Source organism: Bombus terrestris, chromosome 14 (genome assembly GCF_910591885.1).
Source record: "Bombus terrestris chromosome 14, iyBomTerr1.2, whole genome shotgun sequence".
Lineage (NCBI taxonomy): Eukaryota > Metazoa > Arthropoda > Insecta > Hymenoptera > Apidae > Bombus > Bombus terrestris.
Genome location: NC_063282.1, coordinates 2,080,633 through 2,108,366, shown reverse-complemented (window position 1 = coordinate 2,108,366; position 27,734 = coordinate 2,080,633). Strand labels below are relative to the sequence as shown.

The window sequence follows — 27,734 nt, the reverse complement described above, 5'->3', positions numbered from 1 at the left end:
TATGCTATCGTATATATATTTTTAAGCAAGGAACATATTTTTAATGAGTCATTCGATATAGTTACAGTATTCGCGATAACGAATAATTGCAGTTGATTATACTTTCGTTTACCTCGAAGAGGTCAAAATATTTAAATGTAATTTACAATGCAAAGCTATTAAAGCATTTCAATTATATGTAATTTTACGTTCATAACTTTTCAGATAAAAAACTGAATAGTAGTCTATGACAAGTCTACGACAAACGAAAATGAATATGTATATCTTTTTTAACAAAAAACGTAACAAATATACTTTCTTATATACATGTACACATATTGTTAATCTCATAATATACTTTATTACAATATGACTTTCTAACAAAAAAGGATTAACTAAATTTTAACAAGATAATTAGTAACGTTAACCTCAATTAGGCAAAATTTGTAAAATGCTATTTATTAAATTCATAAAATATTTCAACATTATTTAAGAAACCTGCTGTACCTGATTCATGTCTATCTCTATAAATCCATTTTTAATACCTTTTTACTCTATTTTTTGAAAATAAATATGTAAGCAAATTATACCATATATTTTAAACAAACACTAGCATGTATTTAAACCTTTTATCGATTTTGTAGTTTCGGAATTATTTAAATAATTGCAACAATATTTCACTATGGAAAAAGCATGTAGCCAACTAATTATCTCTATATTAATAATAATATATTGTTATAAAAAATATTTTAAATAAACAATACCTTTACGTACCAAAATCAACCAACCTATGAAGTGCCTCCCTCTGTTGTGGAGAAATTGTAACTAAGTATTATAGATTAAATATACCATGCACATATATATGCATATAAAAACTGTTTATTACTCAAATAATTTAAAAATGTTACTTGACGTCATTCTATACTAAATTATAATCAAATCGTAATGAAAAAAAGCAAGAGACAAACTATATATTACCGACAGAAACTTGAAAATTATTGTTTCGGCAAACGATAATCATCAAAATCTATGAAAATTGGCAGACACAATGACGTTATAAAATCATAACAAAGAACAGATTAAATCTGACATGTAACGTTTTGTAATGGTTCACGATTTAAGGAACCAGACAATCCCTTTACCATTCTCGTGTCACATGCGATATTGTCGGTTTAGCACAGAATAGGAGTACAACATTAGTAGCGGTTGGAATGAAAATCTAATGTAGTTATGGAATTATAAATTATTTTTATTCTGGACGAAATATAGAATTTTATCTCTATAAACGATGAAGTAAAATCCCAGTAAAATTTCTAAATTATTACATATTGAGATATTTGTAATATATAGATTCTTTCGTCTTCGAGAAAATTTTTACTTTAGGGTTACCGTTATTTTTTATACATACCATCACTTTCGATCGGCATCCACCGGTCAAACTGATTTTTGGCTACCATACAACTATTCTTGTCAATAAGTATCATTTCAAATGTTTTTACTTAGTTATAAGATGAAAACTAATACCATAAAAGTATAAACGAAGTTCTAACCTGTAAAAATATATGTATAAATAATAATATTTGTTCCTATAATAAATTGTTGAGAGTGTAAATATAGTATAAAAATCGAAAAATTACTAAATTATTGATCCTCATAATGGAAGAATCATTTTTGATAACATCGACAAAGATGGTGAATTTTCACTAAACCACTCGCGCAAGCATCACCTCCCATATGAATCGTCGCGCGCGTTTTTTTCTACTTGAACACGCAAGTTCCCGCGCGCGTTTATTTCTATTTGAATTTTAGTAACATATGAACATATCGAGAAAAGAGTTTTATTTAATTATTTTTGTAGCACTCCCAAATATTATTTGATATTTTTTATAATTTATTTACAACTAATTTTATAATATTTGTAAATATGTATAGTTTCCTAATGCTGATTAATATCACGAGAAGGAAAACTAGGAAAAATTAGACAGAAAATTTAAAGTATTGAGCAGTATATTAAATAATTCAAATCTTTTTTAGACTTGAAAAATACATAAATTTACAGATGTGTAGTGACATTTCTTCACTCACAAATATCTTATCTATTATTATTCGATATATTTGTATATTTATGAAGTTGTAATAGCAAATCATAGGTTTTAAAATATACTATATATATAATATACTATAAAGAGCATTATATACATACTTTATACAATATTTGTTACTCTCGGTGATCATTGAATATTAATTTATGCAATTATAAAAATAATATGGAATACACTTTCGAACAAATATGAAAAAAATTTGATTCTTCCTTAAAAGAGAAGATTTTATATATATTTGAAAATATAATACTTCTGTGTTGAAAACGTTTCGGTATATATTAATCTTAAATCAACTGCACAGACTATTATTTTAAAAATAAATATGTAGTATCTATTACTATTAGACATGTGCAAATGTTTTTATATTATGTTTGCATGTGCAAATTAAATCTAATAATTTTGAACACAATTTTTAAATAATATATTTTTATATCAGTTAAAGAGATAACAATAACCATTGACATTTGTTATTAGTCCTATTCTCAGCATTTAAAAAATTAATAAAATTATATTTATCTAAAACATCCACAGTCTTTTAAAAAATTATAACTACGCGAATCATACAGATTTCCTTTAAGCTACATAGTAATTATACATAGTAATATTATTTAATTAGATTTACGAATTTCATTGAATTCAATTTCAGATTACTTAAATAATATCTATTTTCCATCAATTTTACTACTCTTATATAGTTAAAATATTAATTTCCCAATAAATGATAAATTCATACAAAAGAGTATGGTTAAAAAGCTACATTACAATAAACCTTTTTTTCGCACATGTGTACCATTTAGGTTTGCATTATTACTTTAATTGTAATTGAACAACTAAAGAAAAATCAGGTCGATTTCATCCAACTATGCTGATAAAATGAATTATGATCTATATATTTTGATGTTTCAAAGTACATATTTTATGTTTATCTCGTACTACACGTGTCTAATATTAATAAATAATATACTATAAATAACTTTCACTGTTATCTTATATATTACATTTTTCATTCATACCTTTATCACTGATCAATAACAATTTTGAAATATGCTTATACGTTTTTCAATGATTCATTTTGTTGTCATATACATTCGCTCATTTTTCAGATACTGCCGTGAAATATATCTATAAATTAATATGATAATGCATTTATTTTACAAACTCATGATATAGGAACACAAACAGCAAATGTGTTGAAATATATAATTATATTTTGTGAATCACATCCACATCACTGTGGATCTATTGTATATATTCATTGTGTACATTAATGTGCATGATGATAAGAGAATAGAGGATAAACATAATTGTTTAACTTAATACAATTTACACATCAACACATCTTAGTCAACTAAAATACATTTATCTACCATTTCTATAATACCTTTCTATATTGATTGAAATGGAACTAAAAATGAAAGTGTACATAATTTATAACGTTTAAATATTTTTGTTATGTTACATCTACATGGATGAAGAGTTTGTGAAAATAAGAAATCTTCAAAGATAAGCTTCGTGAGAAAAATATTATGAACAAAAATCATAGATAGCATATGTCTTTTACTTTCTAATATTTTGCAAGATCACGAATTTCTAGAATCATTGTTAACGATAAATAATTAACAATATACATTTATTTGACAAAAATATACAACGTTTTCTGAAAATATAGTAACGTAGTATTTTCATCAAATATAAAATTTATAATAGCAATTTTGTATCATACCTTCAAATTGCGTATTATGGGCAATTTTTAGATGCTTTTTTGATATTTTTCAATTAATGTTTATGATAATTAATTGACAAACGAAAAACTGCGCATTCTTAATATTAATATTATTAAATTAATACTAATAAATATTATTAAATTAAAAAAGACAGAATCAGTACTTATGTGATCTAAATATAGTAAAAAGAAGAGGTTCTATTAACCATATTGTATAAGATTAAAAAGAGCATCGACATTTTCCTTCTCAGACTCTTGTTGTACAACTTGTGTAACGTTTTGCGTTAACAAAACTTGTTCTATTAAAACGGTCTCTGTATCAGGATGTTCCGAAACTGTAACATCTTCTTCTTTAACTGCTGCTTCCTGTTCATTGTTCGACTTGATCACGTTTCTTCTTCGTTTCGTTCTCGGTCTATCCGTGTGTATCCTCATATGTCGTCGTAAATCATATTTGCCCACGAAACGAGCACTACAAATTTCACATCCGAATGGTTTTCCACCAGTATGAGTCCACATGTGGCGTCTCAACGCGGCGCTAAAAGTAAACGCTATTCCGCAAACATTACAAACATATGGTTTTTCTCCAGTGTGTAGAAGACTATGATCTCTCAAAGTGGCCCTTTGGTTGAATCGCTTTCCGCAAACCTCGCACGTGTAGCTTCGCGGATTTGAGTGGATTCTTACATGATTCAACAAATTTCCTTGTTGAGAGAATGATCGTCCACATATCTCGCATTTGAACGGTTTTTCACCTGTGTGAACACGCATATGTGTCTCTAAAGTGCGATTATTTAGAAATCTTTTTCCACAAACTTTACAGGGATATTTGGGTAAGTGAAGACCTTGCGGATCCAAGTGAGTAATCAAATGCCGCTTATAGTTACCTTTATGATTGAACAGTCGTGGACATTGACTACAGGAGTAAGGCGCACCGCGTATGTGTGTCGTAATGTGAGTTTCTAACTCTGATTTAACTTTGAATCTGAGGCCACATTTCGGACAACGATGCCTATGAAACTCCGTGTGACACACCATATGTCTCTTTAAATACCTCTTCATCGTGTAAGCTTTGTTGCATATGAAACAGGAATAAGGGAACTGGCCTCTATGCGTTTTAACATGCGCACGCAATTCTCTATGACTCTGGCAGTCTTTCTCGCATACCACGCAAAAGAATGGACCGCTACTCGGTACATGATTGTCTATAGTATGCAACAAGACACCGGTCAGCTTATCGTAATTTTGCAAACACAGAGTGCACTGATATTGTATTACATCGTCTTCGAGTTTTATCTCTTTTATTCTCGTTATTGTATCATTCAAGCTACCTAATATATTATCTTTCGGGTGGACATAATAATCAGAGTCAGAGTCATCGCTCTTTTCTGGCTGTTGATTCGACTCCGGCAAATGTTTTTGTGTGTTTTTCTCGTTTAGTCTTTCCATCGATTTTTCTCCCGGAATCGTAGGTTTCCAGGCCACCTCGTTGTCAATGATTTTATTATCTTCCTCCCTTGATTCCACAATCTTCTCGCTGCACACGGCATTTAAAAATCCTTCGTTGTCCACAGTTTCGTGTAGGAGCTCCCCATTACAGTCAGCCACGGTAATCTTTTTGCTATCATCTAATTTAATCACAGTATCGCAAGAAAGCGTATTCTGGGTATTCACATGCTCTAAAGAAACGTCTTCCGGTATATACATTATGGTATAATCTAGCTGCTGGGATTCCAAAATTTTCGAAATTTCATCAGGTATCTCGCTCTTCACTTGTTTGTCTTGATCGATCTCTGCTCCTGACAGCTTCGAAATGATAATACCTTTTAATCCAGATATGTTAGCCTTGTTAAATTCGCCATTTTCTTCTACCAGTTCGGACACGTCGAGCTCTAACGCTTGCTCTTCTTTGTCGTTTATAGTAATTCGGTCGGCCAAAAATTCTTCTGAAATATCCATATCACTGATAGGCTTAATATCTTCTTTGCTATCTAATAATTTCATTTCTAACAATTCGTCTGGTTGTTCTGAACAGTCTTGTTCAAAATCATTGCCCATTGCCTCCTCCTGAAAGGCAATACCAACAAGTTGGGAACGATGTTAATGCTTCCACATTACGTGCAATTACATGCTATGACGAAGTTAACGAAATTAAGAAAATGCAAGCATATAGCTGAGACTGGATCGATACAAGGAAGGTAACCTTTATGGGAAGATAATATAATAAGAACAACCAAATAAAATAAAAATTATTCTTCTCTCTTTGAATACTGGTTGCTTATATACGAGCGTATCGTATTATTACCATCCCGAAAGATTTTATTGTCCTACTATTTACATACTAATATCTTTGTATTTGATACATCTTTGTACAAATGATTCCTAAGGCTACTTTTTCAATACATAACTGATTTATTCGTAATAAAATATACAATTGCAAAGCTCTGTTTACATGATTAAATTATAATTGGAGCGAAACAGTAAGCTTGTTACTAAATATTAATTAGTATACGCAACAAATAAATTTCGTTCCATATCATCAGTATATTTCGTACGTAGTAACAAAAGAAACAAGTATAAAGTATTGTTTAAAAATATAAAAGTTGGACACGAATTTTTGATAACGAATTGTAGAATTATAGAACATATCAAATTCTGTACTTAGTATACACCTGCATTGATTTTAATGTTAAATGATTAACCAAATTAATTTAATTAATGCATTTTAATAATAACATTCCAAGTGCCTTAGCTTCTTAAAACATCATTATTTTCAATATAAGTCACTAATTACTATATTTTATTCAGTACTACTTTATACATATATTTGCAAGCAAATAGAAATTAAGTAAATATAATTACATGGCTGCAAATAAATAAAATTCATTAACATTCAATATTAACATATACCTATATTAACGTCATGTGTTTACAATTTCTTTTATTTATACTAGACATCTATGAAAATTAACTATTTATTGAGAACGAACAAGGTAATAGAATTAAAATCGAAAAATTAGTAATATCAATCAGTTATGTTGACATTACATAACAGAACATTAAGTTTTTGTATGTATTATGCAACTAGAACATATAAATCTAATATTAATGAATTAACAGTATTTAGGTTAAAATGTATAACATATGAAGATCAAAAACATTTTATGTGTTTGCATTTACAAAACATTTTAACATAAGAAAATCACTACATTGTAAAATAATGTAAATCTTAATTACATAATTACAAAGGCCAGGTATCTTACCTTTATGTTATAGCGGATTTGTGTTTCAAACATTTTGCGGAGTTTCCTTTCAGTAGCTTGAACTTGCAACTTGAAATCATAAAATGCATCTGTGCGATAAGCACACTTTGCACAAAGCATATTTGGTAACCCATCGAACCTGTCAATCTATTTAAAAAAAGTAAACTATGTTAATCAAGTTAGCTGATATGTATAATATAACTTATACAGTATAGTTAATACGAAACGAGTTTCCTATTTAACATTTCTTGCATTATATCTCATTAGTCAATTTGAAATCTAATACAAGGAAAAGTAACTCGCACTTTACTTTGAAATTCTAGTTATATTCACATAATACTATTAACCAACAAATTTGTATATAATTATTATAAATATCTCTTTTATAACTTTAGTCCTACATGTAAAACTTTACTGTAATGCTTTATATAACATGAATTAATCTTGTTCGACTTGTTTATTTCTCAAAATTTAGATTACAATGGAATAAATATCATTCAATTGAATTTAAACACGAAGTTTATTCTTTCCATTTAAACATCTGTATCTTGTTATCGCAGAATAAATAGTAGGTATATCTAATAAATGAATCTTTGATGACACCATTTTAAGGTTATGTTACAAAATTACAAATTTATACACGATTAATTATAATAAAAGAATGACTGACTACTTAACAAAGCAAGAGACAGAAAATATATTAACCAAATGATATTTTATAACTAACCTGTATTGATGCAAGCTCTGCAAGTTTATTAGGCAAATTTTTTTGACTAATCGTGTCGTCATCGTACATAGGAAGAAGAACGCCGTCGACTTTCATGCACGCTCGACACATGTCGGCACAGCTAATTTCCCAATTCATCGTTACCTTCGACATACTAACACTAAAATAAGACTTTCACAACGTTCGTGCTCACTTAGAAATAAATGCATTTCACATTTCCCGGTTAGCGTCTTGTTTCTTATGGGACATCACCGTCAGTCAACATAAAGTTCAGTCATTAACTATAGATAGAGCTTATAGTTCGCACGTATGCTGAAGCGACATCTGGCGCGTATCATTTTAGGTATAAACCTACAATAAATTAGAAGAGAGTAATTTGTATCGATTAATTACTTTTGATGATTTCCATTTCATTTAAGTGCTATGTACATTTTTTTACAAATAGAACATACATTTAAAGCAAGCATGATACTTTACGTGTGAATGCAGTTATACATATATGCAGTTTATTTTTAAAGAAATACTTATTTTGAATTCCAACTTCGTCAAGAGAAATTATAAAATCTTGAAAGGTATTTAAACAGATATTCTTATTAGATAATGATTTTAAATATTAACATTTTTATATTGCAGTCGATGTTGTTTTCTTTTTAATCAAATATTTATTATCGAATGAATCGAATGTGCATATGGAATAATTCATATGCGCATTTTCTTGGACAATGTAGTGGACTGAAGTTTACACCAGAAAGTCAGACATTCAAAAATTGTAGCAGCAATTGTCTGGTATTTTACTTTTATTTTATTATTCTATAATATTATTATGGACAAAAATGTGACAGATAATACATAATATATTTATGATACAGTATATTTACGAAAGGAAGGATTTATGAGATAAACATTTCGCTTTTTCACGATGACAACCCTAAACTACATAAATATTAATGTAACATTCTGTATGGATTGAGGATACATAACCGTTAAGTATTAAGTTATTGTATATTTCTCTATGTTTTTAATCGCGATATTCAAAAAATTGATTTTTAATAGAGTATTTAACAAAAGTAGTAAATATAACTTATAGCCGTAAAGGTTAGCACAGAAAAATATAGAGTGACAGAATAGTATATATATAGATTTCAATTTTGAAATGAAATTCGTTATTATATATACATATGTGTACACACTATCATTCAAGTAACAAACGCTTATTTAAAACAATATGCGAACATATATAACTTTGATCATTGTTATCGGAAAATGTTAAAAGAACAAGTTATAATGCAATTATGTCATAAAATAAAATCTTTTACTAGTACTCTCGATCTGTATAAAGGGAAGTTAGCTTGGTCAGGTTAAAGGCCAGTACTTATCACGACATTTCGAGAATCGAGGCTATTAGTTGCCCCGGGGATAAAGATGACAAGGTGTTCTTGAGTCACGTAGATAGTAACATAAATAGTTAAGGTCACTTGTATGCAACGCGTTATTAAAAAGAAAAAAAAAAGGGAAATTGTCTTCCGTGAACTTTCCGCACATATGCGTGTACGTTTCTTAGTACGCAGTTATACAGATATATTTTATGCAGATATCCATTCGCATATAAAAATTGGTATTTCTAAAATAAAAAGCATTAATTGCGCACATAATTATATATTATGCAATGAATTGATTCATTCATTTGTGAAATTGATGAAACCTGAGTCTTTTATACACCGAGTTGATTGAATTTCACTTCTGAATATTTTCCAAACGGATTTTATTTTTTTATTTAGAAATTGACTGCATAATATAGTAAAGATACGAATACGTATCCTAGACTTTTTCTTTTCTCTTTTCGAAGCTTGGAACACTAAAAAAAATTGGGCATCACGGTTTAATTCTTATGAAAAATTATTTAAATTATTAAAATTTGGGAAGAGATACGGAGGATCAGAGAAATAAGAGCTGAATAATGATATTAGGATATAAGTACCTATAAGTATGAAGCGCTGTGATAATGTAGGAAAGGCAAACAATAAGGTACGAAGTACGAATATAGGATCTCCCTAACACTGATGGTATGCTGAAGTGCGAATCTCCACCTAAATTCAAGATAGCGAAGTGCCCTTAATGACATCAGATATTGCAGTACATTGGCGTTTAAATGGCAGCTAAATCATTGGCAAAAACATTTATTTGTCGCGTTGAGAACTTTGACAATTTTCGGATAACTTTCTGTTGGAACAAGTACCGTTAATTAACAAAGTCGTGTTGCTGATATCTACGGTTTTCTAATGAGACTTACTTTTGGATCTCGTGTACCGAATATAATACGAGGAATTTTTGTCTGAGAAATTCTTCTACATGCTTCTTATTCATTTGATGTTTTCTATTTTCCCAGAACTATTATATTTTTCTTACATCAAAAGAAGAAAGGGTGGAGAATTTTCAATGGAATCGCAATTCTCCGTAGAAAACAATTTTCTTCCATTTTATTTTAAAAACTTTAATCAAAATGAGACTACACGGTAGTTCATTTATTAAGAACAATGTATTATTTATGGTAGTTTATAGAATATTTTTGCTCGTTTAAAACTTGAAGATATTTCATGATTTTCTAATATGTAATAACAAATTGAAATCATAATAAGATTTAAGAACATTCATAAGAACATTCGTGCACTAATTTTGAAAGTTAGTACGAATTACAAAATGAAATTATACTTACTTCAGATAACTTAATTACCGGCAAAAAGATATGAAATGCTCATCCTTGATGACGAGGACGATTCGAAAGACTAACTTTTAATAGCTGACAGAGTTATATTTTCAGATATTATAAGACTACCTAGGAATTGTGACGGACTACGAAAAATAAACTTTAAATTTACTAAATAAATAGACGCTTAAACGAGTTACGACATTTATTAACATTATTAAAAAGACAGATGTGTGCAAGTTCTAATTAGCTTCGTTAATTATTCGAGTAGTATTACAAAATGTAGCTGAAGCTAGAATATTTGCTACTTTCATATTTATCGCGTAATCGTTCTATCATATTTTGGATTAAACTTATCCTGAACGAAAAATGTTTCTTTTTCTTTTAAAGGAAAGAAGTTGGAAGCTTCAAATGGTAATATTTATATTCTTTGAAAAAAGTCATATTCGTAATCAAGAGAAAAAACTATTTCACGCCCCATTTTTCTCTGTCTTTATCTGAAAATATTTTTTTAGGAAAAACCGTCTTCTAAATTTGAAGATGAAAAATCGGTAGTAGTTAATCCATCGAAGATCATAAGATTCAAGGGAAGCAGAACATTACCCGGTGAAAGAATTTGTACAGTCGATCATCAATCTTCTACACAATTGCCAACATTTACAGTATTCTTCTACTGCAGCATGAATGCCCACTTCATTTTATACTTTGTTGGAAAATGGTACATGCTTAGTATTATATGGTGTGATTATAACTAAGTAAATGTTAATAATTATGTTTCTCACGTATTCAACATTCATAATAATTATTTTTAAAGTCGAGATGAACAGCGGCAGCATTAATCTTATTTTATATACTTCAAGCTTCTAATTAAAAGTGATGTTGCGTTTTTCATATCGATTATTTGTCTCATATATGGTGTGCAATATGAACATTTATTTGTAAATTTATTGGTTTCTGTTACTCGTAAATTTCACCCTCTGTATGAAAAGAGTTTAGTCTTCCTTTCTACGTAATGTAATAAATTAAGGCAAAAATAATTCTCAGCTGAATTGATAAATAACGCATTAAGTTACTAATATTTATTGGTTCACAGCGGATCGCAGACTTTTGTACAAATTTATATTTTTATGAACTCGGTTCACGAAATAGAAACTAACTGAAGATTCATTGTATCTATTAAAAATTAAAAGGGATACAGTACTTTCTATGCTTTATATATTTTTGCATAATCTGTGGATTTTTGCATCTTTAAATTTTGCATAAACGCATCATAAATTGTACAATATCACAAAACTTGAAATTCATATACTAATTCCATCAACGTTTGAGATTTTAATTTTGTATTACAACGACATATGTTTAAAAAGGTCGTCGAAGGTAGTTGGAAATTTTACTTTTGTACGATTTGCGGCATAAATTCATTCTGTATGTAGGTACAAGGAACGCCTGTAAACCATGAGCAATTCAGATGATCAGGAATGACTAATAACGAATGTCATAAGATCGATAGTTTGGAAAATGTGCGAAGGAGTTTATAAATGGCAAGTAAGCTGATGTTGCGTTACTTTGAAAAATGGGAAACATTGTTCCTAGAGGGTCTGTCACAGAATAGAGAAGACAGAAGTACGTTCTACTGATTCTGAGATGACTGTGAGTAACAACGTAGCACTTAACCAAAACCCTAAAATGGATTGCTTTACTAACTTAACCACCGATTCCATAAAAAGCTATTTTTTACATTTTTAGCATATGTGACGTACGTGATCAAATCTTTTTGTTAAAGGGACTTTTTTAATCTGACTCGAGGATCTTACCATCTCAAATCAGATTAGAAAAGAAACAATTTTTTATTTCCAAAGACAAATTAATTGTTTATATAATTTTACTATATATATACATATAAATTACAAGAAGGAATATTTAGAATATCATCGAGCGTGAGAATTTAGAAACTTGATCGTTCGAGAGCAACTCCTTGTTTATTTTAATTAAAAGCAAACAACAACGGGGAAAGTATAAACGTATGGCGTCAACAAGCAAGATACAGAGAATTGCGTATATGTGTCGATATTCGTTGATTTATTTTTGAGGGCAGAAGATCCGTACGAACAAAAGCAGTGTTCGTTAACTTTCATATTGTCCTTACTTATTACCATCCTTAATTGGATACTGTTTAATCCTATATCCTTCGATATTCATTCCTTGAAAGCATTCTAAATAGCATCTGATAACAAATTCATCTGATATAAAAAATTCAATATTGAAAGAACATGTATTGTTAAAATATTCACTATTAATAGAAAGCTAAGAGATATAGTCGTGTTTACGGTAGAAAGTATTTACGTTCATCTAACGTTTGTTAAAAAGACAAAAGACGAGTGCTTTCTAGATTCCTTTCAATGCTGAATTACTCAAATTAATAATCGCTTGATACTAAGGATAAGTGAAATCCACAAATAGGCTACCTCAATGTCATACTCAAAATGGAAAAGAAAATCGAATTTCTCCACTCTCTCTTGCTCGTAGCAGTTGCTATGCTTTTAATTCTACGTTCTATCTCCTTCGTACGAATGATCATTTTCGAATCTTTTTCGAGGTCCAGCGCGAACACGTTCCAGGTAGCAACGTCTATCGATTCGGTATGTTTGATTCATCGATGTTAGACGATGACAAACACGGTCGCTGGTACATGCCACAGGCAATGGACGGGTTGCAATTTCTACAATAACATTTGACGCAATGCGAGAGTACCGAGTATGGTGATATCGACAGGGATGGCCAGAGTGAACTTTGTCTTGGATATCTCGTGGCTGCAAAGAAAATGAGAGAAAATACCAGGAGAGTAAGGAAGGTTATCGGGAAGCTGTTTTCGTGGCTCATCCTGCGATGAAAAGTCGATCGGCCGAGAGAAGAGGATCAACACCTCTTTTCGAAACGTACCGGCGGCCCATCCCTAGGCGGCGAGAAGCTCGATCGGCGCTTGCGCCCCGATGCCAGCTATAAGAATCTGACCGGCGCTCGTAGGGACTTCAGTCCACCCCGTGGTACCGGTGTCGCGTTCCTAGTTTCGTTGCTTTTTTCCTTCCCCTGAGCCCTTTCGTGGACGACGTTGTCGCTATGTTGCTTTTCCCATATCAGTGACAAAGAACGAACGATAAGGCGAGAGAGAGAGAGAGAGAGAGAGAGAGAGAGAAAGAGAGGGAGAGGGAGGGAGGGAGTGTGTGTGTGTGTGTGTGTATGTATGTATGTAAGGGTAAAAAGAGAAAGAGAGAGAGGGAGAGAGCGTGATCATTCCCTGGCGCGCGCGGCACCAGCGAGCAAGGCGACTGACGAAAGAGAGTGGAGTACGAGAAGTGGAGAACTCGGGGAAAAAGGAGAAAGACAGAGAAAGAAAGATAGCGCGCCACTGAGAAAAAGAGCAGCTTTTCCTCCCTTCTCCGGCTTTCTGAAGCGATAGACAGGACAGCGTCGTCAACGTCAGCAGCGACGTCGGCATCCTGGACGATCAGCGTACGTTCACATCGAAAGAAACGTCCATATTTTGCTAGTAGTTGCCTGTTATTTTCATCTATTCGCCTTTAGTGATCGTGATTGTCGTTGCTAAGCTTCGTCGTAAATAGCATTCTTTCTGAAATTTGTAGCCAACGGTGCGACGGACCAGTCTGCCGCGGTGAAAAGACGTAAATGCAACGCGCGTATTATTCGTCGTCCTCGCTGTTTCCTGAATAAGCTTCGACAAAGATTGCGAAAGAAAGTAAGGAGAGAAATTTTCTACTCTCTTTTCGTAACCTTTGAAACCGACGAAACTGGACATATCCGTGCCTCTAGTCGTATTCATACAGTAGACCTGCATGTCGATTCGCGTTGCCAGGCTTTCCGCGCTTTCATTTTTCTTGCCAACAAGTTTTACGGCATTGTACCGCGATACCAGCATCCGCTATTCGTTGTCATCGAAACGATTGCTGTATCTTAATCAATAGAAACTCGATCGAGCGTTCACTAGATCCGATTTCGAAATATTCGAACTCGAGATAGAAGTTTTCGCTTTAAGGATCTATCATTGCGAGCCTTTGAAGGCGTAACTGTTAATTAATTCCAGCACGCCTTTGAATTTCTTTTTCTAATTTCAATTCACGACGCTTCCATAAACGTTCTATTGACTTCGAACTTTGAAACTAAAAGTTCGTCGATACCTTTCGTAGACAACATTTACCGCAATGTTTTACTTTTTCGTTGACAAAGATCTTTTTTAATGAGAAAGCAGAGTAACGTAGCTGTTGGCCGGTGTTGAACGATAATTTGATATTTTCTTAGTTATCAAAGAACATTATCACAAAGATATCTGGCCAGTACATTAAATGATACTTTACTACGATAAAAACGTAGACAAATTAATACAAGATATCGTTTGATTCTTAATTTTTGATCAATATCGATATTTGCAAAAGAGTTCGTTAAACGTTTGCATGAACGTTCATTTACTATGTTCCAGCTTTCGTAGCGTTAACCAAAGAGAATTTAGAGAGAGACATAGCGCACAAAATTAACATTAGAGTATGTGTTTGAGCAATTACGTCGTTTGAATGACTCGTTAATTTTCCAATGGATGCAATAATTTTTACTTAATGCAATTTAGATCGTTTACTTCTGTCAACTATACCTTCATTGATAACTTTGTTATATTCCCACAGTTATCTTTCTATCCTTCTTAGACTTACTTTTTCTCTTACTTTATAGTACTGACTCGAGTTTATTAGCCATGGTGAACACAAAAGGAAAAAGTTGAGTAAGAGTTTGAAATGGAATCTAGATAGCAGTAATTATACAACGCTACAGTAAGCACGATCGAGGATTAAACTAATTGAAATTTTATCTAATAAGCATTCGATGTTTAATCGCATCTGCTTTATAATTTAAGTAATCTGTCTTTAATATAGAGTTTTGCATGATTTGGACTCTTTCAAACGTATGATATTTGCGTTTTAATAAAATATCACAACATACCATAATTGTCTGTTAAGCGAAACAATGAAATGACTATTTACTCACAAACGATTGTTCGTATAGTTCTGGAAAGAGAGGGATTTTTTAAAAACAGCATGAAATTAATTCTCAGTGGTTTGTAAGCTCGTACATTCTTCATAATGTGATAATAACGACGCTTTAATCGAAAATCCATTGAATTTCTGTCAATTAGCATTCTCTCAGTGGAAACATACAACAATCTTCCGTTTGTTGAGTCATTAACTTATTTAATTAATATTAACTGTATTTTCACATATTTTAATATTATACGTTAATCGCTTTTTGCTCTTCAAAATATAAAACTGATGATAAATTTTGGATTTATTAATAAAATAATTAGTGTCTATAAAGTATTATGTACCTCTAATTAATTATACTTCTTGATAATCTTAATTATTCACCAATACTCGCTAATATTCGAGGTATTATTAATATTAATTCGCTAATATTCTAGGTATTAATAAAATATCTGAGTAGCATCTATCGAACAATATCGAAGAAATATTGAACAATTTTATTAAAAATTGCGGACTTTAGTGGAATTTGTGAATTTCCTTCAAATATTCACATCATGTTTTTTCTCGCAATTTTCTTTTATTATCGGTGATTTCTATCGTATAATAGGTCATCAAATTGATCGATCAACGACTGATCTCTCACGGTTTACAATCGCGAGCCACGTGATTGTTTTCCGTGTGCAGTTCGATAGATTTGAAATCATAATGGAACGCTGGCTCGTATTCTCTTCTAATCAATTGTAAATTTTCTAACGGTTTACAATTGAAATTTGATTATATACTCCGGCAACTTTAACATAACTGAACGATCAGTAGTTTCCAACTATCGATCCCAGCAGGTTCATCTCCAACTTTAGAAATAAAGGCTGAGCCTCGACCAATATGTCAAATGTTAATGTCGCTGGATCGTAACATTTTCTGACAGTTACTTAAGACGCCAATAAAAGCGTAAATATACGTTATAGTTAACGTTTCATCCGGTACTGTGACGAGAAAATAACTACTTTCAGCTGCTGAATGTAACAACTATTGCTATACCGAAAATGTTTACGAAAAATTCGAAGGCGAAAAAACGTATAAAATGGTTTAGAATTTAATAGAAATAACATTCTTCTTACATTCGATCTTTTTAGTTGTATTCGTAGAGTACGAATTTTCTATCATAAGATTTTCTAGACTTTCCTCTATTTTTCTTTCGTCTGTATTTGTAGATGAAAAATTGCGGGGAACGCGGCAAATATCTAAAAATATAAGACACTGAAAGTACTCGAATCCTATTATTACTTACATTCCATTTCTTTAATTGTATTCATGAAAATATGAATTTGCATAAAAATTCGCGGTCGCGGTTACTCTCTTCTTCCGTTTGTTCTTTAAAACTTTCTTTTGTTTCTTTATCGCCTGTTTCAACTTGTCTTTGGTTTCCTCAATTTTCTCAGCATTTTTTTCAAACCTAGTAGAATTATAATTAACCCTAGGAACAGAAAAGGATTCTATACCTTCAACTTCGTACCTCGTTTATAGCCGTGGAAACAATAGCAGTTGATAAAATGCGTGTTTAACTCTGCATTCTTTTCGCGTTCTCGCTCAGTGAAAAGTTTCTAATGGCATTATAGAAAGCGATGTCAGTCCACTCCCACATTTTACGTTTTAATTAGTGAAATATATCCTCTGATACATTAATTTATAAACTTTTCCTTCCGTAGATTACGATGAATACCTACGCTCTGTTGATCTGGAAAACAGGCAAAAACACGCGTGATCGGTAAAAAGTGAGCTTAAGCGTGTTTTGAACTCTCTAGGACAGGGCAACCCGAAGAGAGGAATGCAATCAGCTTTATGTACTTACGTGCAACTATTTCATTTACAATTCAAAGTTTAATACCGGTAGTTGCTCTAAAACATAGCATATATATATACCACTGAAAGCACTATCAAGGGAAAAATACACTTGTATATATGTGCGCTATATACGTTTCATCGTGTAGAACATTAAGCGACTAATGGAATTACAATGAAACAGAGCTTATTATTATTAACCAATGATGGATTATCGTTTCAATTTCACGTAACTATAGTAGTAGCACAATTGATCAATTTATCAATATATAGCGTGACTAACATGGTTGGTTGGCAAAGTTCGACCAATATTTGTCCAGTGTGAATAGTTTCTGTCTGAGATATGTCGTTTCATACGTCATGCACGCGAACTTGTATAGAAACCAGCAAAATATTACAGTATCACTGAAAAGTTAGGGTATCTATCTGTTGTTTTCGGCTTCGATAAAATATTTTTCAATTTCTACTCTCTGTTGACGCAATATATATATATATATCCTGAAATTTGTTTGTTTTCAATAGAATACATTACTCTATTTTTATGTCATAAACAAAGATTTTTGTAAAATCGCGACAGACTCGAAAAGATCATGTTATCTTGAGAAATATCTTACGGGTAATAATTGCTTAAACTATTTACTTTAATGTGCGTTATTTCTTTGATGCGGTGTTTTTCATTTGCTTGGCATTGTAGCGTACCTGTCTGAAAGTCGTCTCTTTGAAAGTCTTAAAGCTTTTCCGCGGAGAAGACTTTAAAACGTTAAGCAGAGTGGGCAAGTCTTTATTTAATCGTTCATTGTCATTTTATCAGGAAATTACATAACGCTTTAATAAGGAAAGGGATATTCCAAAGTACATAAATAAGAACCGAGCGTGTCTGTCTAGACTTTTCTAAATATTTACATTCATCTTTAACACTCCTGTAAAGTAAAATTACGCACAAATATTTACACTTGCACGCGTGCATAAAATGTAACTCGATTATCTTCGTTAATTCTAGTGACACGAAAAAATTTCATTCACAAAAGTTAATCGTCGTAGAAGAGGCCATAAAGCATGCTGACATCAAAATAAAAGAAAGTTTCAAACAAGCTTTATCGAAAAACAAGAGCATGCGTCGATATTTTTTGTCGTCATTGTGCTTGTTAGCGACACGCTACAATTTATCATATCTACGGTACAATGATAGATATCTAGGAGATTTCAATGACCTATAGCACAAGGTCAAGCCGATGACAAATAAAACGACAGACCACCGATTCTCAAGTCACAAAGGGTGCTCGAAGTGGTATAGTGTACGTTTGCGTCGGCATTCGTGACATTGCAATCGACAGATGAAAGGGGCTCGTACATTTCTTATCACTTCCGGATTGATTGTAGCACACGTTACGATCGTTCGTCTTTGTTTCATGTCTTCCGATGTATTTGGCTTCTTTTTTCTGCTACATGATACGTCTTGGCGTTCTCTGAAGAAGTAAGTTAAGTGGCGTTACGTCGAGCGGACGAGCTATTCACGAAATTGGCTCGCCACAACCTATCTATCCATTCGGGAAGATCCTATTGATTATAGCTTTTACTGTGCGTGTATTATGTGCAAAGCATCCATCATATCGCTACATTACTTAGCGAATAATACAACGGCAATGTTAGAAGGTAGGAAACAAGGAGCCATTCATTGCAGCGTATGCTACAATTAATGCGGAAGTGATAAGAAGCGCATGAACCCCGCCAATCCGATAATTGCAAATAAACGACGCCACTCTGACAGTCACTCGTAAATCGTCGAATAAGAATCATTATTTTTATTTTATCATTGTTATTTTTCGCCCTTATTTTGTAGTGGATAATTTTGCCCCGTGAACTATCGAGGTCTAATCTAATAGTTTCTTCGAAGATAAAAGAACAGAGAATGTCATTTAAAAAGATAGATATGATCTTGAAACGTTGAAAATTAATCTCAACTTAATCCTTCTGAGAGATTGTTACTAATATTATGACGCGATTAAATTGATTTAATACGATTAATAACTTGATTAATATGATGAATGCATAATCCATCGTTGATTTGTGCATTTTAGTGAAACTTAAATACCGTCGTTATAGATCGATCAAAGCGTTTGGATACTTATAAACGATAGTGTAGATCGTGGAAGAACAACCCTTATTGAAGATGCTATTTCAGGCACTCAATTTGTCGTCATATCGGTTCATAGGTAACAAAACTTCGGTTTTCATTAGTAGTACCTATGAATTTTCCACCTTGATAAGATAAATTTACTGTATCAACATACACAATGTATACCTACGTGTCGTTTATAGATGCACGTGCCGCACATCCGCACACATTGCATTGTTCGTTATCAAGCGATCAAATTGAGTGAAATAACAATTGGACCGCATTCAATATTTCGATCATCGACAGTAAACCTTTTACGATTCTTCCTCTGTAATTGCTTTTATTTTTTCGATAGAAACTTACATGGCTGTGTGATACTACATTTCTAGCAACTTCTAGTATCATGTAGCTTATGTTTTATTTTTTTTATTTATTTATTTTTTTGTTTTTTAATTATGCGCTCAATTTACTTTGAAATAATTAATCGGTCAATTTTTTACATAAAACGTACTTACGTATATGTATATGTATAGTGTATAAAGATTCTACTTTTACTTGGCGTGTACAAACATGAAATATTTGCTGTGGGATCGAACCGACGCGACGTACAATATAAATGTCTGTCTTACTCGATACTAGGAGATGTCAGTGAGACCAATCGATAACATTTATTCGACTTTCGGTTAAACGTGACTGCTCTTTTCGAAGCAACTAGTTTCTACTTGAAGGAGCACGTTCTATGTAGAAATAAAAAGATAAATTCTATATTCTAGCGTTAAAATAAAAAGAACGTGATCTATTTTATATTCTTCACTTTAAATACGAATACCTGGATTACTTTCTGTATAGTTAAATAATATTTTATGTGGTCGATAATTGTATATAATTCTAGTTTTTATACAATTGAACAATATCCGATACAGTTAACAATCGTGAATCGTTATTATTTGAATAACGTCGAAATTTAATTAACAGTTGTCTCCCGAAAAACTAAAAGACTGATACATTGGTAATTATATCGTACAAAGATCTTGGTATTTCGTATTGAGCATTACCACTTGTAGCATTCGAGAGTGTCAAGGAAGACGGAATCGTGAAGAGGAAGTTATCTGCTGAATAATGAATGATCGATCCGCTCGTTTATCTTTGCTGCTACATAATATTTAGGCAAGATAAATATTCGACCTTAACTACTTGTTTCGATACTTGTTTCAAAATTCTAGTTTGCTGCCGAGATAGTTTTTTTCTTCGTGCGACTGCTTCAGCGTTTCATTTACATGATTCAGTTAATTATAGGGAAGATATAATATTTCTAAAATAAACAAAGTGCCATAACATTTTTGTCGAAAATGGTTACTGTACCAATGCTTTTTATATTCACGGGAAAAATTTACTTCGTATACAGAACGTTTGTTTCAGGGAATTGATTTACACGGAACGTGGAACAATTAAGTGGATCATCTTTCAATTTCTTGCGGGATTATTAATAAAAACCGGATCGTTAAACTGTACGGATAAAATACCGTTGGATATTTTATACCTACGTAATTCTCTAACAATGAATCTATCAAATAGTTTATTACTATAATTAAAGAGACAATGATGATTTATTTAATAATTTATGATATACATGAATATAGAAATTTGGATTTTCGGACAGTGTCTTCCCAATTATGCGTTTTGGTTTATTCGATATTTATGAACACGTAATAGCTTTCACGTGAAATCAATATCCAATTTAATGCACAGAATTCAATGGGACAAACAAATGTATCTAGAGACCTTATCAGAAATTATGTTCAACAATTAAGTATACTCAACGCAACGATACAACTATCATTGAAAAATGGTATGAGAATTTACCAAAATAGTATACAATAATAATAAATAAAATAAGCCTGCAAGCGTAGAATAAACAAAGTTCAAAAAATACAACAAAACAAAGAGGAAAATAAAATGTTAGCTTAATTGGCAGCGAATGTTGAATGAATTTTGCTACTATTTTTAATAGATGTTTTGGCACGTTTCGAAAATGCGGAAGTTTTTCCTTCCTTGTTGATAAAACTTCTCAATTCGATATTTTAATTCACACAGAATGATAAGTGACACAGATATATTACACATAACAAACCATTACTCGAGGGATTACGAAGATTCGTAATTTTCTACCCTGTTGTTTAATTACTATATCGTGTACATGCTTGAAAACAAGTAACTGTTAATCCCTCGATTATAAGCATATCTTTTATCAAAGTATTTAATAATAATCTATCGTGTTACTAGAAACAAACTGAAATATGTTTACTTCGTAGATTCATAATAAATTAAGATTTATAGTATTATTTTCATGACTTCTCCAACCTGTTGCTATGAAAAAACAGCTAAATTTTATATACACACATTTATATAGTGTGTACACACTGGCATTTTCATCTTAGTCTGTTTAGTTATGCACGATATTAAAATGGGTTCTTTTGAAATAGATGCTTCGAGTGACAATTATTCGATATGTCTCAGTCTCAGTATATCTTTTCATATAGAAATATACTACGTATCCGCACATTCTTCGATGAATAACTCGTTCAAATGAAATCACTGATTAGATGAAATATTTTATACGAACTCAAAGGGAAAGTTCAGTGAAAAGATCCAGTTTTATTATGAAACGTGCAATCATAAGAAATCACGTTCAATTTACGAGATGGGAAACTGTAGACTATTAAACTTCAAACTTGTACTTTACCGATACTTATTTCTTTATTTATATCTGTTTGCAGTAAATAACTTGTAACTTTTTTTATACACATTTTCATGTTGCTTCTAAGCTTTACCAGTATAATTTCATCAATTTACAAACCTCGTTGCTACTAAAATTTCAAAAAGTTTCCTGTAGCGCATATGACATATGGAACAACAATTTTCAAGTACTTTTATGGGTCGCTATACCTTTTATTATAGAACAACTGTTTATAATAATTTCATTTGAAAAGCCTGAAAAACTCTGATTGTTGTTAGAGCAGGTCCTAAGTTCGTTAAATACTCGTAGCATGTAATAAACCAACACTAATACGCTACAAATGGATATAACAGAGCAGTGTTGAAAGTTGTTCAACTTGCAAACAATTTGTACGAAGCTTGCTTACATTGTTAATGAGCTTTATGATGTTTAGTATACGTACGAGGATGGAATCGAGCGGAGAATTTTATTTTAATATGTTCTATTGCCACCATACCATTTTAACCAATCTGAATGCACAGCACGATTCGACTCGCTTAGATGGCTGAAAGTAAAACGATTATAAAAGCTATGCTAATCGGAATTGACTTTTACAGATGCAAGGGTTTTAATGGTTTTAAAGGTCCTCTATCAACAGATTCTGAGGAGGAAAAAATGGTACGATGTGGAATAAAAATGGCACGATAGGTGAATTTAATTTTACATGTAAAATTCTTACTTGGTACACGTTTCTTCGTTGGAACGAAAAGAAAACAACATTCTTCCCATGGTCTTTCAAGAGAATCCTTCTTCGTGTATAAGGAACTTTTCCTCTTGAGAACATTTTTAAGTACGTTGCATACCTGACCTTTGCACTCCGTCGAAGTTTGAACCCTATGAATTCGAGCAATTTTGTAGCCTTTGATTATTTTTCATTTTATTTTCGCCGAGAAATTTATTCAGAACCTATTTCGATATCTTCGTATTAACCCTTGAACGTTAGGATCAAAGAACGTTACGTTTATGCTGTCATAAGTGAACTTTCATCTCAATACATTTCTCTTCGTTTTAGAAATCGATAAAGTCAAGTAAATATTTTATTATTATTCAATTGTCGTAGCCGTATCTATTATATATTTCATTTAACGATTTCTTATTTCGTAGTGAAACTGCCATTCCGCAAATTTTCACTCTTTAGATTAATTAATGTAACAAATGAAAATTTCAGCTACATGTCAGATACGAACGTCAAATGTTTGTGTTTTATCTATAAATATGGATGTAACAGTATCGACAGCGTAATATCGTCGCTTGCCTTAGGACAAAATTTCCACCACGTTAAAAAGTTTAAAGTATATAGCAGAGAAGCGGAACAACTTTGCATGATAATGTGTGATCGTCAGTGTACATATATGCTACATATTTACATGAAAAAGCACTTTTCTTATTTGCATAATTTAACATCACGTCACAGTAACCCTGGCATCTGTATTCTTGACTTGGTCAAGCAACCACTTCACTATTCAAAGGGTTGAAAGAAAACTGAGTGTATACGTGTGTGCAAGTAAAAAAGTACTTGTTACAGTATACATGCGTGTACTTTCAGGCTAACTTCTTTGTTGTTGAAAGCGTTCTTCCACTTTCTTTCGAGAGGAACGCAATTACTTCTTGTATTACTTATCGAACTGAAGTTTAATTGGAATTTTTATGATCACATTTTTATTCTTCTTGCAATGATTAATTCTGTATTTCTTTCTAATCCTATTAAACGACTCATACAAATTTTTCCCCCGGATTTTTAAGTTTCTAACCGATTAATCGTTTCGCTAACAATGCGAATCAGTTATCGTTTTCGGTGTAAAACCACTAGACATCCTAATGCTCATGAACAAGGGTGCATTTTCAATCGATTAGGCATTTAATCGCTGCTGATCCGCTGATATTTTCTTCCTTTTCTTCTTTATTTAAACAGTGCGTTGGCCACGTGTTATCCTTTTTGTTCGATTAGTTTAACGGCCCTTGGTTTCCCAATAGCGCTTTTCCATCGAGCACACTACAAAATTATTTGGTGAACTACGTAATTTTGTTTAAACTATAAATAAAGGACAACTAGCATATGCAATATAGGAAGGCACGTTCTGTAATTGAGAGAAGACAGTTGAAATATAAGTTTCAATCGATTTGAGACTAGGTACCGTACTGGTTTCCACTATAAGTGCACTGAGATTTCAAAGTTAAAGTTGCTTTATTGCACGACAACTTTATAAACTCGACTTCTTGAACAGCTGTACATGACACTTGTTTAAACGAGAAATAAGGCCACTTAATCTCTTATTCACCACAGTCCGATTACCGAGAATTGTGTGACACGCTTAGAATGGAGGTTTTCATATTGTATCATGTCTTAGTTAAAACGTTATATCTTTCTACATAAGTTTGTTTCACAAATTTACTGAAATATTGCGTACAATACACGCGTGAAATATTTAAAAATGATATCTGTGAGTGTATGTATTTTAACATTACATTAATCTAAATTTGCTTCTCAATTCTAGAGAGAGAGAGAGAGAGAGAGAGAGAGAAGAATCAATAGTGCTGGTCAGAGACGATAATCAAGGCGCAAAAACGCAGTGAATCTATAGCTTTATCCTGTTAAGTTCTAAGAAATATCAAGGACTCGTAATCATATCAATTACAAATTTTGTTCCAAAATTTGTCTAAATTATAAAAATAGTTACATACAACAAGGAAGAATAATTATTGTTTTAATATGAATTTTTCTAATTTCGTACGAGTTGTGGACGAATTTAACAATAGCAGTTTCCTTTCAAATCTTGTAGCAGTATAATAGAACCTCTCGTATCCGAACACCATTATCCGAGTATCTCGATATCTGAACGTTCTGCTGCAATATCCAAACGTTTCGCTATCCGAGCAGAATGTCTGCTGATGATAGAGTGCAGCAAATAATATTATTTTACGTATAATAGCGAAAAGAAATGAAATTCACGAAGATGTGCCTTCTTCGAGCGTTTCCATAATTCCAGATACAACGTAACTATCGACAGACTTAAATTGGCTCTCGTCTACTTACATTACCAATGATCCTGTATCGAGATTACGTTAATATAATTCAAAGCGACGAAGGCGGTAGTCCAATTGCAGATATAATAGTTACGATTGTTTAGCTATGATTCGTAGAGGATGAATTGATGATGAACAATAGCCTGAACCGCTCTTATTCCAACGTTGGACGGTATTCGGCCAGAATGCATTTCCAAATTGAAGCCGCTTTCCTCCGCATTATATTAGATTGCCGCATAAGTTTCGTCCCGCTACTTCATATAAGTTTATCAACGTAATCACTTGAAATACACTGTTCGTATAAGTAATGGCTCTAGAATTCAAATAAGATAGACCAAGCGTAAGATATTCTCGTTTGTTTTTTCATAGTTACGAGTTCAGACAGGTTCTTGCAAACATTCGAAATGCTGGAGTTGTATAAGATATAGAACATTGCATATTCCATGAGTTTCGAGTTACTACAAATGGACAAGGTTGGCAAACAGGCATTCGTTTTATATTTCTCGAGGATGCTCCAACGATGCTTCGTACTCGTCGTCAAAGATTTGCTAAATTTTACGCTTCATACTTGGGCCGATTTTAAATTCAAGATGAAAAATAGCTAGGTGAAAATATTCGAACGCGTCACATTTGCAACTTTTAGCTCAACTAATATGCTATTTTTGCTTAAACTTCTGATCAAGAGTAGTTTAATCGCTAACTGTTAAAATTCCTTTTCATAGTTATATACCTGGATTTCTGAACAATGAAACAATGTGAATTTTTCCAAACTGTATTTCTTTTCCTCTTTCAGCCGGTTGCTCTTCTAATTTTTGCACTAATATTGCCCCAGCTATGCGATGCCGATGCAAAGAAATCTCATCTCTCGAACTTGAAGCACGATATATCATCCGCGAAAGAGCCATTAGACCGGACTAGGACGTAATCTACAAGGTGATCTTTCAGACTCTTAGAAAAATGTTTTTGAACAGATATAAACCTTGTGCAAGGTATTCTTCAGTTTTTGCGTGTGATGATAACGCATCTCATTAGTGATACATTTAACGACTGGAAAAGATCTGAAAGTCTTTGCACAGCTGTTACAAAATTCATAATTTCGCTATCCCATAGTCGTGCAGCCAGAAAATTCCAGTAATTAAAGAAACATTTGGAAGAGAACATTTTCACTTACTAAAATCCTTCCGTGGGGAAAATTTCGCAATACGTTCATACAGCGTTTTCAAAGGGACAAATCACATAGACAGTATCCGCATTGATTAAAGTATAACGTGATCAAATCAATAAGAGTGTAAGGAACCTCGGCAAGTATTTATTTTGTATTTCAGATATTTCAAAAATATATTTTTAATAAACATCTATCATGTCCGTACTAGTTTGTTATCGAGAGCTGTCATTGATAGATTGCGAATTTTTATCCGTGAGAAATTAAAAGGTGCAAAAATGCATAGAATGTACGTGTATGTGCGCAATACATATGCAAGAATATATAGAATAAAAAAAGTACGATATTAAAAATATTATTTAGTAGGAAAAACATAACGCTTGCTTGGATTCCACTTTTTTACATATGTTTCGCGAGAGCACAAATTTGCATATGTATATTGTACACGTATATTGCATATATGTCATATAAGAGATGTTTCCATTATTTTGTCCAACACCTGTATATCATCAATTCATTTATGAACTACGCTAAACTCTGCAACATGTAATTGGTATATACTCGAGCACAAAACGACTGCCCAAAAACAATATCGTTCGATTATCTCTTTTTCAATTTTTGTCCAACTTGATATACTTATTTTAAATACGATGAAATATGTTCGTATCCGCGCGGGATGAAAAATATTGATATCGAAATAATCATCGAGTTTTCAATAACGTTACTCGCGAAACAAGTGAAAAAAAATCAATTTATGGAGAAAAAGTAATTGTGTAAAAAGTGGTTCCATATGAGAATAAAAGTGGAATCGCAGTTTGCACAGGCGTGGATGTTATTGCGAGAAAACTCGCGCCACAGGATAGTATAGTTAGTTAAACAGAGGGAAATTTTCCTGTGTAACTTCGCTTAGAACAGAGATACCAATAGTTTGGCCCAGTTATTAGAATCACTTTGTGTACGTGCATATCTAATCAGATATAATGAAATCTAATTGTAAGCACGATTTTCATTTATGGAAACATACCATATCGATTATCTATATTCGAAACATAACGAAAGTCGAACAACTGCAGCAAACAGTTGTTTCAACTTTTCATGCTACATAAAGTTAAGCTACGCTAGAAGTTATGAACAATACATCTTTGTCTAGCCATTGACTAATATCCATTGTGCGAGAAAGAATGCCAGTGAATAAGTTAACAAACTAGGTGACTTTCAGAGCGAACATTTTCTACGTACATTTTGCAACAATCGTTTTAATAATTATCTAGTTTTTA

General features: G+C 32.1%; 2 protein-coding genes across 8 annotated transcripts in view; one reads left to right on the top strand and one right to left on the bottom strand.

Moving 5' to 3' along the window:
- Positions 1–2,952: 2,952 nt before the first annotated feature.
- LOC100645098 (zinc finger protein 37 homolog) lies at positions 2,953–8,094 on the bottom strand. Of its 2 annotated transcripts, XM_048411653.1 has the most exons (4): positions 7,795–8,094; positions 7,068–7,214; positions 4,692–5,871; positions 2,953–4,559 (listed from the first exon to the last, which is right to left on the bottom strand). In XM_048411653.1, the coding sequence occupies exons 1-4, from the start codon at positions 7,945–7,947 to the stop codon at positions 4,006–4,008; spliced, it is 2,034 nt and encodes a 677-aa protein (XP_048267610.1). In that variant the 5' UTR covers positions 7,948–8,094; the 3' UTR covers positions 2,953–4,005. The 2 variants fall into 2 exon arrangements, with proteins under 2 accessions (XP_048267610.1, XP_003400521.2); XM_003400473.4 differs by having other exon boundaries at positions 2,953–5,871; positions 7,795–8,093.
- Positions 8,095–13,522: 5,428 nt separating this feature from the next.
- LOC100642618 (metabotropic glutamate receptor 7) overlaps positions 13,523–27,734 on the top strand; it is a 43,647-nt gene continuing 29,435 nt past the window's right edge. For 4 of the 6 annotated variants that reach the window (XR_007226239.1, XM_048411692.1, XM_003400370.4 and 1 more), the window contains exon 1: positions 13,523–14,008. The gene's annotated coding sequence lies outside the window, so the exon portion shown is untranslated. Of the gene's footprint in view, positions 14,009–14,139; positions 14,253–27,734 lie in introns of all 6 variants that reach the window. The other 2 variants (XM_048411690.1, XM_048411689.1) reach the window with 1 other exon arrangement.

Coding starts and splice junctions, on each gene's coding strand:
- LOC100645098 (XM_003400473.4), bottom strand. CDS start 7,947: ATGTCGAAGGTAACGATGAATTGGGAAATTAGCTGTGCCGACATGTGT. Junction 7,215..7,794: donor CAGAGCTTGCATCAATACAG/GTTAGTTATAAA, acceptor TTTTTTAAATAG/ATTGACAGGTTCGATGGGTT. Junction 5,872..7,067: donor AAATCCGCTATAACATAAAG/GTAAGATACCTG, acceptor ATTGCCTTTCAG/GAGGAGGCAATGGGCAATGA.